At 43.4% G+C, this 12,313-nt stretch overlaps 1 protein-coding gene across 6 annotated transcripts in view; it reads right to left on the reverse strand.

The window, feature by feature from the left end:
* The window catches only part of kmt2a (lysine (K)-specific methyltransferase 2A), a 38,137-nt gene that overhangs the window by 12,924 nt on the left and 12,900 nt on the right, over positions 1–12,313 (reverse strand). For 3 of the 6 annotated variants that reach the window (XM_076736066.1, XM_076736068.1, XM_076736063.1), the window contains 21 exons: positions 11,636–11,813; positions 10,340–10,568; positions 9,525–10,216; positions 9,328–9,401; positions 8,987–9,223; positions 8,730–8,876; positions 7,291–7,389; positions 6,857–6,977; positions 6,610–6,723; positions 6,170–6,354; positions 5,770–5,946; positions 5,235–5,345; positions 4,784–4,857; positions 1,797–2,011; positions 1,620–1,714; positions 1,399–1,536; positions 1,149–1,307; positions 856–967; positions 693–771; positions 381–541; positions 104–250 (listed from right to left, as the gene is read on the reverse strand). In XM_076736066.1, coding sequence (XP_076592181.1) covers positions 104–250; positions 381–541; positions 693–771; positions 856–967; positions 1,149–1,307; positions 1,399–1,536; positions 1,620–1,714; positions 1,797–2,011; positions 4,784–4,857; positions 5,235–5,345; positions 5,770–5,946; positions 6,170–6,354; positions 6,610–6,723; positions 6,857–6,977; positions 7,291–7,389; positions 8,730–8,876; positions 8,987–9,223; positions 9,328–9,401; positions 9,525–10,216; positions 10,340–10,568; positions 11,636–11,813 — 3,544 coding nt within the window. The remainder of the gene's footprint in view (positions 1–103; positions 251–380; positions 542–692; positions 772–855; positions 968–1,148; positions 1,308–1,398; positions 1,537–1,619; positions 1,715–1,796; positions 2,012–4,783; positions 4,858–5,234; positions 5,346–5,769; positions 5,947–6,169; positions 6,355–6,609; positions 6,724–6,856; positions 6,978–7,290; positions 7,390–8,729; positions 8,877–8,986; positions 9,224–9,327; positions 9,402–9,524; positions 10,217–10,339; positions 10,569–11,635; positions 11,814–12,313) is intronic. The other 3 variants (XM_076736069.1, XM_076736065.1, XM_076736067.1) reach the window with 2 other exon arrangements.

The following is a 12,313-nucleotide window of genomic DNA, read 5'->3' on the forward strand; positions in this document are numbered from 1 at the left end:
ACCAGACTGAAAACAGTGGAGATGAATTTCTACACAGAAATGTCAAAATAAACCAAATTCCGTCAAAAAATGTTGAATTCAAAAAAGGAATGTATATTTGTACCTGGAGTGGGAATGGGCCTGGGGCCGAGTGAGCGCTGACAGGGGGGGTAGCTGGGGTGTCGGTTCCGAGTGTAAACCCTGAGCTTGGGGGTATTGGCAGGGGAAAGGGTGTCAGAACGCCTTGGGGATTCAAATGGATCAGGAAAGTCTAGATATTAAAAAACAAAAGGAGAAATTGACACGAAAACAGTTCAGTTTTACACACAATAGTCTGAAATATGGCACATACTGTAACACACTGAAACCTGAACTTAAAGTCACCGTAGTCCGTACGTTACCTGTTATGGGAGATGGGCTGTGTGCTATCGTGCGATTCTCCTCAGGGGCCATCATGTTTTTTAGGTCAGACTCCACCACTGGAGGGTGACAGACTAGGATCCTACAGGTATAGACACAGCGCTTTCGAGCATCTAAAGTACTCCAGTACACCCTTGAACACCTGGAGAGCAGAGAATTTATTTAGTTTGACTCAATTAACTTTCCTCCAGCAGTTAGCTGTACTTTTGTTGAAGAGAGAACGGTAATGGTGCTACTTAAAATAGCAAGAGAAGTCTTTCAGATAAATGAAGAAAAGAAAAAAACAAACTTACTGGTATCCTACAGGGAAGAGTTTGCGTTTGCAGTCTGAGAGTTCAGTCAGTATCCCCAAACAATCAATGGTCATGGAGCCTGCAGTGATGGAGTTAAATTAGCATTCAAGAAACACTCAGAAACGGACGTTGATCCACCAACATTCACTAGCAATTGACCTACCTATCATCATGTGGACATTTTCAGGCTCCAGTCCTGCCAGCCACTTCCTCCTGAGACTTATGCCCTCCAGGTCCACCAGGATCCTGCGGGTCACCTCAAACCCAGACACCACCTAGAGAAAAAAATACAAAAACATAGGAACATTGAAGACAAAAAGCATGAAATCAGTTCTTAGCTGGTTCATCTGTAAGAAAGACATACACAAGATTTACTGATTGTCTAAGTTTTAAGATGGCTGCTGTCTAAATGTATTAATGAGCTTTTCATTATAGAAAATAACGACATTTTCTTACTTCTCCCTTGATGAGGTCCCTGTGCTTTGGACAGTAGACTTTCTTGTCCTCTAGGAAGACGCAGTGGCACTGGCGGGCGCACATGAAGTGGTAGTTACTGGTGCAAGAGGTGAGGCAGCAGCCAACTGTGGCCCCTGGCTTTTGACACTTCTCACAGCGCTGAATACAAAGCACAACAGGCCGTAAATTTCTGTCCCTCTAATGCACACTGAAAACAGAGTGGGAACTTTTGATGGACAAAGTGTCTTACCAGCTGTTTTCCCCTGAGAACAGCCATGTGAACATTCTTCAGAGAGCCGTCATCATCTTCGAACACCTCGGCAGACCACAGGGCGCAGTTCACATGGGTCCACTCATTCTGACCGATGTACAACAGCCTGCCTCCCTCCTGAAAACAAACAGGCATGTTACAAATGACACAAAGACATTCTTATGTGCGTGAAAGGGAGTCCAAGCAGATTACTGACTCACATTAGTGTTTTCATCTCCATACTTCAGACACAGAACACATTGCCTGTTATCACTAACGCCTGGCGGGGGAGGGAGCTCTGGGCTGTCTTCACGATCTGAAAAAAAGACACCATCAAACAAAGTGACACAATGGGCAAAAACAGCTGCATTTAGGTATGACTGTATATATTTGCTTACCAGGTAGGAGAGGGGGTGGTGGGGGTAGAGATGGAGGGAGAGGAGGAGGGGAGGCTGGAGAATCTGGTTCACCAGGGGTCTTGGGACGTGGAGCTGGGATGATCTTTTTCATAAGGTGGGGGTGCTCAGCGCGGGAAAGCTCCTGCCTCTCCTGCCACTGGGCGTAGTTATGGTCCAGAGATGGAGGCAGCACGGCATTTGGGAGGAGCCCACTGCTGGAGAACAACGGAACACAGAGACAGGCGCTTTAACTGATAGCATATTGGTACTAAAAATGATCGGGTAAAATTAGAAGTTGTGATTGCTTGATTGCCAAAGCCCTGGTGTACATAACAGAGCAATCCAGAGAGAACTTCAAAAAAACAACATGCGTAATTATGTGGGTATACATTTTCAGTGAAGCCAAAGGACCGGAAAAAGACTCTAAAAACATAATTCCGGTTTCAGTATGTGTGATTGGGATTATTTTTACATCAAAACAAGACTCATAAACACACACTCACGGTGTTATGCACCACCACCTTCGGTGGCTTGGAGTGGGGTTTTCCCCAAATAAAGACTATGATTATTAATCTCAATGAGGTGGGATTTTGAAGTAAAGGAATGTCACCTGTTTTGCACAATAAGTTGTAACGAGTTTAGAGTAATGCTTTTGTATAGTCTTACTGAACTAAACTTACAAGGCAAATGCCACTGGGCCACCTGCTCTATGATAACATATTCAAAAGGCTCTAGTAAGCATACATGTGACATTCAGATTTTCATGACAGACTCGAGGTGATGCACAAATTATAACCTCAAAAATGTCTTAATCAATATAAATATGCTGTTTTCCTCAAAAAGACTGTGTGATGTTGCTTTTTAAAGAAGTATGAGAGAGGGTGTTTAATCCCTTAACACCACCGTACAGATTATATGCACTGCTATGAGCATCTCAACATTTCTTCCAAAGAAGATACGAAAATTCCTCTCAGCAGTATGTGAGCAGTGACACCAGTAATAAATAATCACATCCAAGGAGCTTTGCCAAGTTAAGTTTTGCCAAGTCAAGCAAGGCTGAGTAACTGGGGTGATGTAAAGTCTCATATTTAATATGCCAGCACAGGCATTACACAGGCATTGAACCAATGATGGCCACAGGATCCACTGAATGGATCACTGGTTTCCTGGACTGAAGCACTGATACATATCGCAACAGACCAAACTGACAAGTAAACCACAATTTGACCACAAACATCTATCAAAGAGCCTTCAAGTGAAATGCGACACTGTTAACGGTTAGCCTCCCACAATGCCTGAAGGATAGGCAGAATAAATGGTCGGGGAAAGCTGAGAGCTAAATAAAAGTGAGGGAGTTAGTGAATGAGTGAGGGAGTGTGCATGAGTGCGCCTTCCAATATGCTCAGCAGTAAAACCACAGCATTTTATTTCAAGTGAAAGGCTGAGAAACAAAAGTGTCTATAAGCTTCAAGCTGTTCCTTCAAATAATGTCAAATGACAAGTCGGTCATCTCTGTTCACAGCAGCATGATTGAATATGATAATCATTTCATTATCAATTAAGGACGCAAGACATATATCGGGCCAATACATTTTCGACTGACACTGGGAAATTTATATTATTATGTACCATCACAATATTATTATTACGAATCACAGCTGATATAGAGCCAATAGAACACAGACAAATTGCTTTCATTAACTTAAAGAGAACTTCTTTTAAGATACAAGAAGCCAAGAGAAGCAGGTAATTATTAATTATTGGTGTCAGCTGACAACACATGCATCCTGCATCCCTATTATTCCTTGCTGATGTAAAGGCATGTGCCCTAATCAATACCTGCTGTAACTGCTCACACGGTTAGGCAAGCTGAACTAACTACAGATAAGGGGACTTGGTTTCATTGATCTTTTATTTTTCACTCAATAAAGATAACACACAAACATAGAGATGCTGACTATTTGCTCATAATCACATCAATCAGTGATATTCTGCAGTGCGTACTGGTCTCCAATCATCTATTATCCTCTAACATTCACCACTAAGCTGTCCAGTGGGCTCATTAAATGAAACTGTGGAATCAATTTCATTACTGCAGCTTTAAATCCTGACTGGGACTTTCGATCACAGTCATTTTCCGGAGATAAGACATGTTGAAAGAAAACCACTTCACTGATCTAGTCCACTCAGTCACTCATTACTGAAGTTGTTAAAAGACTCTGTTTTGGTGGTTGCTGTCATGGCCGAGAAAACCTTTTAGTTGTGATTCCCAAAAACTGAACATCGCACAACTTAACCGCTGAAGTTATATAACGTGACTATCATATGAAATCCTGATCTGGCCCCTTGACTGTTACTTGCACTAATTTTACTCAGAGGTTGCTGGTATGGTCAGCCCAGACACTTTAGATGATGTTACAGTTTCTCCCAGAAAAAACACATTGTACTCCACATTTCAATTATTATAGGCCTTCAGTTCTTAAAAACTGCAGTTCTTTTCCAAGCTCTTTGGACAGGGTCACATTACAAGAGTATTAGATTTGGAATTTCTATCCTCTGTAATTGCAAACACAACTCGCACTACAAGTTTAAAAAATAATGGCACATCACACACTTTACAACACTATTAAGACTGTGTGCGCTGCCTGCTAGGTGGCATTGCTTAACTCTCAGACTTTGTCCATATTAGTTTGAGCTTTCACTTCAACTTCTTGTCCAGTACTTTGGCATGATTTTATGGCTGTACTTTCAAACCTTTCAAATTAAAACAAAACTGCTGCAGTAAGTACATAAATCTACTTAATTTTCAAAAACATTTTCAAATAATTACATCATAGTGCTGCAAAAGTCATCTAGAACAAGCTTTTAAAGAAAAATGATGGCTTACATAACTGTAATGAGTTACTCAGAACAGTTGGATACTGTACACTGAACACTATGTAATCAGTACAACCTCTCATACTGACTCGGGACCGATAGACACTCACTTGGCAGAGACATTTTGCCTTTCCCAGAACCTGGACTCTTTCACTTTGAACCAGGGGAAGATTCGATCCATTTGCTGAAACAGAAAAAATTCGATGAAGTTTGCACATCAGCCTTTTAAAGCACTTACACAGACCTGCATTTGGGTCAAGATGGTGGTTACTGATACTGCAGCTCAACAGAGGGGCTCTAGCGTGATGTCACCATGCACTGACCAAGACACTTAACCAACTGTGTGCCTGCTACATGGGAATCCCGATCAGAGGATGAAGAAAATATGTATCTGTGAGCTTGTGTGTAAATCTGTATGTGTCTGAAAAGAATGTGGCATCACATAAGTTGATAAACAACAGATAAACTGCCTAATATGACCCCAATGTGTACAACTGGTGGTGCTGAGAACCAATACATCTGATCTAAATCTGATGCAGAGAGCAGATTTGAGGTTCTTACCCGAATGAAGAAAGACTTGACCATGCTGTTGGCTTTCCTGCTCTCAGGCTGGCCGCCATCACTGTTGATGGCCGTCTGAATGATTCGAACAATGTCATCACTGAACTCCAGCTGGGAAAGAAATGATGAACGGACACACACATGCAAAGTAATTGTTAAAACAGTGACATGTTGATGAACATTAGTGGAAAGGTCATTATAATAGCTGTCTATGTTGATTTACCATTACACAGCACAGGCCTGACCATGGATTCAAGAGACGAGGACACACACACACAACATGGAACTCGATAACAAATTATCCTTTTCTATGCAGACGGCTTTGCGGCGGCTTCTGATGGCATCTGAGTCAACCCTCACTATTCAGGCCCTGCATCAAATCGTTCAGCAGACTCTCTCATGTTCAGAAAATGTTACCCATGGTTAGCTTGATATTGATCCTTTTCATCCTCTGACAAAAGTACAGTAAAATAAAAACACATTAACTCCTTTTCAGTAAAAACAAGAGACGCTGCCTGAAAGACAATATTCTCACCACAGACTTGTAGCGGCCTTGATCCATCTTTTTCTCAATGGACTCCAGGTCTGGAGGGGAGTCACTGGGAGGTGTTGGGGTGACTTCTGTCAGAACTGGAGGATCTGGGCCCTCCGGGGAACGCCGGGATGGAAGACTCTCCTCTGTCTCTGGATTCAGCTCTGGAGGCTTCACCGCCTGCTCAAAACCAAAGAGTTACAGACTGAGTTAAGCTGAGGTTCGTATTCATGAGTGCAGCACCACAATGAGATAAGGTACAGCACCACTAAGAATGAATGAAAATCAAATCATACTATAATTTCAAACTTTAACGATAATCACGTTTCCACTCTACGTCTGGCAAAGAGTCACAGCCACTTGTACTGAAACCGCAGAAGAAGCAGCAGCGCGTGTATCTAACCTGTCTGTAGCGTAACAGGTGTGAGGATGTGCGTGAGTTGAGCAGTGCAGTGAGGACGTGGCGAACGCAGCCCTGAAGCTCCCTTTCCAGCGCCGTCCTCCACTCGGCTGGATGGCGTTCGGTACATTTGGTACACGTGTAGGCAACGCTCTCTGGCAGCTTTGATAGCAGCTCGTACATTTCATCTGGATGACAGGCGAGAGATGACAGGTCATTATTGCTCCCATTATTAGGTTTATCGTCTTTCAGCCTCTCATCAACATGACAGAACTCACAGGGCACGCCTGTCAGTAAGCTGCACAGACACTGACAACTGACAAGACAAACGCAACAAGTGCTGCTGGATAAATGCTAAATACAGTGTTCCACTTGTGAAGAACATGCAGTACCCTTGTGCTTTAATATGATCTTCTACCTGGCTTTTTGGAGGGCCTACTGACCTGTCAGATTCTCACACTTGGCGTGAACCCAGTGGTTGCAACGGCCACACTCCATCATCTTGCTGTCGTAGTCATCATCATCATAGCACTTATCACAAAGTGGGCAGAAGTTTCCTGAGAAAAAACATGGTAACAGGTACAGTGAGTCTTCAAAATACACCACGTCTTTAACATCACAAAGAACACCACACACCACTGACTCCTTAACAGTGAACAGCACTTTGGGCTCCACATGCTTGTCACTTACCTTTAGCAAAGAGTTTGGCACAGTCATGACACATGGAGAAGTCATGTGACCACTTGGCATCCCAGGACTTCCCAGGTTTAGTGGCTCCACAACTCTTACAGCGCACACACTTGGTGCAAACCTGAAAAGAAATAAAACATAAAACAAGGTGGTGACTACACGGCAGAAACTCGCAAGCAGTTGTGTGAAGAGTAGGAATGGTGTGAAAGTGAGTAAAATGTTTTCATAGACACAGCCTGCGAGGGGGTCCCAGGAATGTAAGTAGTACAATCGTGAGAAGCAGGACAAAGGTGTGAACAAAAGGAGAGGTCAGAGAAAAAATGTGTGAGCATAATGCTAAAGTTTGTTCAGGCACTGGCGAAAGTGTTACAGTTACATAAAGAGGGGTGAGAGGGTGGAGAGGAGTCTAAAGGAAGAGTTGTGTGCTTCCATACCCAGACTCTCTTCTTCTTGGTGGGTCTGGTAGGGTGGTTGGGACCCAGGCACTCCGGGTGATAGCTGTTACGGCACTTATCGCACTCTAGCAGCTGCTGCTACAGCAACAGAGGCCAAAAGCGAGATTAGATCATTAAAATACCAAACGAGGCAACATTTAGCTTTTGATGGCCGACAAACAACACAGTTCTGTTCAGCAAATTAGATAGAAATATGTCAGCTGTAGTGGTAGTATTCACCTTAGCCTCTCAGTGTTGTTCCAGATGAATGAATGAAAGATGCCTCATCACAGTGTTTTCATCAATGCATTTACGATTTTATGCACAGATTTAACTACAGTGCTCCCCCAGTTTATCGAGGGGAAAATTCACAGCAGGCTTCGTGGGTGGATGAACATCATTATCAAAAGCATTATGATACAGCGATACTGTGAGCTGTATAGAGCTGCGCTTGGCAGGGTTTGGAGACAGTCACTGAAGTGGCAACTGCAAGTTTTTCTTTTGGTTGTGAGTCAATGTGAGTAGCTTTATAACACACATTTTATCTCCATTTGCAAACCAAACCACACAAGAACACTAAAAATTAAAAGCCATGGACAAGTTAGCAACTGTTCTGTCAATGTTCCTCTCTCTTATTTGTCTGCCAATGAAACACTGTTAATGTTAAAGGCGCATTAAAGGCACACTGAGGAGGTTTTGACCACTAGTAGTGCTATGGTGCAGAATTTTGTTTTAAACACCGGTCTGCAGCTTGTTTGTTGGAGGTGCATCTGCATGCAGGTGATGTGATGTACATCTCTGTTTCAAACTATTCCACTGATCTACAGATGACGGTAATGTGCCAAGAAACGCAGCAATGCACCAGCAAAGGCAGGAGAGAAGACGGCTTGTGTGATATATGATGTATCAGCATCAGTCTGAAATTCCACTAGCCTCACTAGGAGCTGAGATTTCAGGCTCTCAATGCCATGTCCTATTGTGGAACCAGAGAATGAACAGAGACCTGCTGCTGCAGCTGGGACACTTCTTTAGTCACGGATAAAACTATATTTTTTCTAGTTGCAAGAAAACCATTTTCTTAGCATTTAGATCATCTGCTCCCTGGTTTTTCGTGACCAATAACCACCAAATCTATACGACGTATTAACATACGCCAACAGGTCAAAACAATCCAACAGGCTTTGGATTGTGTTGCAAAGACCAAATATGTTTATACAGAATTCTAAAGTGACAAAACAAACAAGGCTCACACCATGCACATTTTACACAGGTCTTGACTTCAATAATACAATCATGGCAGGAATCCAAGAAGCTGATTAAGTGCTGTCTGCTGGCAAGGCTAGCAAGCTTCTTTCTAGTGAAGATTCACACTGTCACTCTGCACTAAGCTTCTTTTGTGCACAGCTTTAAAATGAACAGAACTGTTCTGAATGGCTTACTTTAGTTTTCTGGTGCTGGCGTCCACAGGCTTGGCAGAATCTGCATCGTCGACAACACCAATTTTCAAACTGCTCCTGGAGAGGGCGCTCGGATTCCCCGAGGCAAAAGAGATGGAACGGTTCACAGCATACCTGGCAGAAGACAAACTGTAGGCAGACAGAGACAAACCATAGAGAAAGGAAGACAGAGACTGTTAGAATAAAAAAAACCTTAAATCAAAAAGCAAATGCTTTCAAGACAATGACCGTTTCTTTACCTCAACATTTCCACTGCTTGCACATAAGAAGCAGAGCACCCTGGGCGTGACAGGCACAGAGGTGAGCAGGCTGAGGCCACCAGCCTCCCACACCTTCTCAACATCATGGTCCCTCTTGAAATCCACTCTGATACGATGCACTCCGTCGCAGGGAGCTCTGGACTTCGTCTGGCCCCTAGTCGAGGGAGTGCTCAGCCAGTTTAAAGTACTGCTGCTGGGGGGTTTAGCGGTCAGTGGCTTCTCGTGTTCATCGGGCAAGAGGAGAGTGACAGAGGAGGGTCAATATCAGACATGATACCTGATCTATGCAGTGAGAATCCAAAGTTTCAGTCACTATTTACCTTGTCTTTTGGTCTCTGTTTAGGAGATGGAGGAACGGAGCGAGAAGTTGGCTTCTTCAACTGTTTTGAATCAACTGTGAGAAAGAAACAGGCCATAACATACAAGTAAGAAGGTTGTAAAAGTATAAACTATCTTATATATTTATCAGAACTTTAATAAAGAAAAAAACAAAAAAAGTGCAACCATTTTTTTTTACCTGTATCTGAAACTGTTGTTGCGCTCTGCTGTTGCGATGAGTGCTGCTGGGGCTTCTTCTTGAGCTCGCTCAGAGGAATCTTGGGTGAAGCATCTTTTTTTGAAGGTGCCTGACTTGTAAGAGGCCGTTGCTGCTGTTGTGACGGTTGATGAGACTGCGTACACTGAGAGGGGGAATTCTGGGCTGAAGATGACGGAGAGGAAGATGATGAGGATGAAGAAGATGATGACGTGGAAGAGGAGGATGACGAGGAGGAGGAGGAGGATGGTGCAGACTGCTGTGGTTTGTGTCCCTTCTTACTGGTCACACTGCTTGTGACGGAGAGCTGTTTGGTGTCTGGTGTCAAGACTGGAGACTGACTCTGGGCTGTGACTGTGCTGGGGGCCTGAGGGGGTTCGACCGGGGCAGGAGAAGATGCGAGGGCCGGAGATGATTGCTTTGACGATGGCTGCTGTCTTGACTTCTCCTCTCCCAGCTTGAGTGGAGGAGTTTCACTCTTCTTGCGGGGGGGCTCCTCCTTTGGTGCTGCAGGAGTGGGTTTAGGGCCCGACTCTGAGATAGGTCCTTTAACCGGATTGAGACCCTCCCTCTTCTCAGACAACTTGTTCTTTTTCTTGTCTTTCTTGCCTTTGCCTTGCTTCTGAAGAAACATCTTTGAGGGCATCCACTGTAAGTTCTGACACTTCCTCATCCTGTAGACATCGACACAAATTCAACCGTTAGTTTCTTAAAAATTCCATCAAAAATTAATGTAATTACTTCATTAAGAATTACAATAATCAATGTTGAAAAACAGCTCATCAGCTAAGACTCACTTGCAGCATTGCTTTTTAATGTTTCGTCCTCCAAATTTAGGCTTGTCGAGACAGTTGGTACAGACACCACAATCTTCTGGAACTTGGCAGCCTGAGCATTGGCCACAGCGTCGCGACCGACGCCCCTTCTTGGGAGGAGCTTCTTGAACGGCCTTTTGCCGTGTCTCCCGTGGCTTTATGGGAGGGGATTGAGGCTCTGCCTCCTCTGAGCCTGCTACCGATGACTTGTCTGCAACAGGAGATATCGCACATATCATCTTTACTGGCACACAGTAGGACAGTATTTACTCGACTCATTAGGGTTTAAGACACTGAAATGCTTTTGGGTTTGGTCAGAAAAAGCACAGTAAAAAAGTCTTTTGCACATTGAACTGAACTGATCCTGCCAATCATTTCAGAAATGTAAAGACTGGTTTCAGACTCTTTTTACAAGTGACATACTGTATGTTGCCTTGAATGATAGCACTTGAGCCTAATATTTTCAACAATCTCCTGTAGACATGCATTCTTTCCGCTGCACTCTTTCCATTTTTTCTCAGCTGTGTGAACAGTAGTTTTATACATATATATGTATAATGTGAGCTCACAGACCTCAGAACACAGATGTGCTCAGATTAAACGTCCAGGCAAACATGGGAATGATACAATTGAGTTAAAGACATGTCACTGACATCAGGTCCTCACAAGAATTCACATGTTCCAACATGGCATGAAAGCAGTCAAAATAACAGGAACAGGGCAGCCAAACTCTGCTCCTTCCATCACCACTTCACTGTGTACTTGTGCTCTCATTGATGACTGGATTTCTCTGCTCTTGTGATTAGTCTGTCATCACCGCACGCTGCAGAACTTTTTCAGGACTCAAGCAGATGTTGTGTCATAAATAACAAACGCTCAACTCAATCAGACTGCTTTACACTGACTTTATAAACACATCACCCTACCATAATAGGGCCAAGCAGTGGCACTAACCAAAGCCCCACTCGAAATAGTCTTGTGTGAAGTAGCCTGATAATGCGTTGTTAATGTTTTCAGCTTTAGGAATTCTAATTTATTTTACATTTGTTTTTACTATCTATATTAAAATTGTTAAAAAGCCAAGAATAAGTTTGACCTATTGACCTGCTGAAGTATAACATCTGGTAATTCTGTTAAATGTGTATTAAAGTCCATTATCATGCCCCAGGCAGTAGGCAGTTATTCATTACAATTACACTCCACGCAGGCGAGTCAATAAACTTTAAAAGGGTGTAATCCACATGCAGGTCAAGGTGAGGTAAGTTGAGTGTGCCTCACCATCGTTCCCCATGGAAGATAAGATCTTCTCTCTCTCCTCCCAGGGCAAGGCACTAAGTGTGGGCATGTCGTCAGGGAACACTGCCCGATTACGACCAAGAGCCACAGCTGCACGACGACATACATGCTTGATGCGTGGACCACGGACTGAGGTCTCTGACGAGTCACTCTCTTGACCCTGCGCACAAGCCCACATGACCACAAAAACGGAAACAGATATTTGAAGAGCATGCTTCATGATAACAACACATACACAGACAATAGCACACTGGCACAAATGTACATTGCAACACGCTGACATTTTAAGATGTTGCCCATGTCCTTACAAGGTTAATTTCATTTATAGTGAATGTTTCATGAAACCAAATAAATGTTTATCTCTGGATAATGTGCAATGATGAGGACGAGGAGGCGGCAGTGGAGAGTGTACAAGTACTGTCAAAGCTGGAGTTTGGGCCACAGTTATGATGGGTTCAACTGGGACAGGGAATTTTTCTCTTGAAAATTTGCAATGACTATAATAAATATGAACGGGGGAGAATATTCTGTTACAATACTTTCAAAAGCATGGCCAGTGCTGCTTTCTGCATAATGTATGAGGCTAACAGAATTCCCCTTGAGCAACACCCTCTGTGGGACTTTCCTCTCATCAAGTTTCACTTTGAGCACAAACACAGA

Source organism: Chaetodon auriga, chromosome 7, assembly GCF_051107435.1.
Source record: "Chaetodon auriga isolate fChaAug3 chromosome 7, fChaAug3.hap1, whole genome shotgun sequence".
NCBI classification, from domain to species: domain Eukaryota; kingdom Metazoa; phylum Chordata; class Actinopteri; order Chaetodontiformes; family Chaetodontidae; genus Chaetodon; species Chaetodon auriga.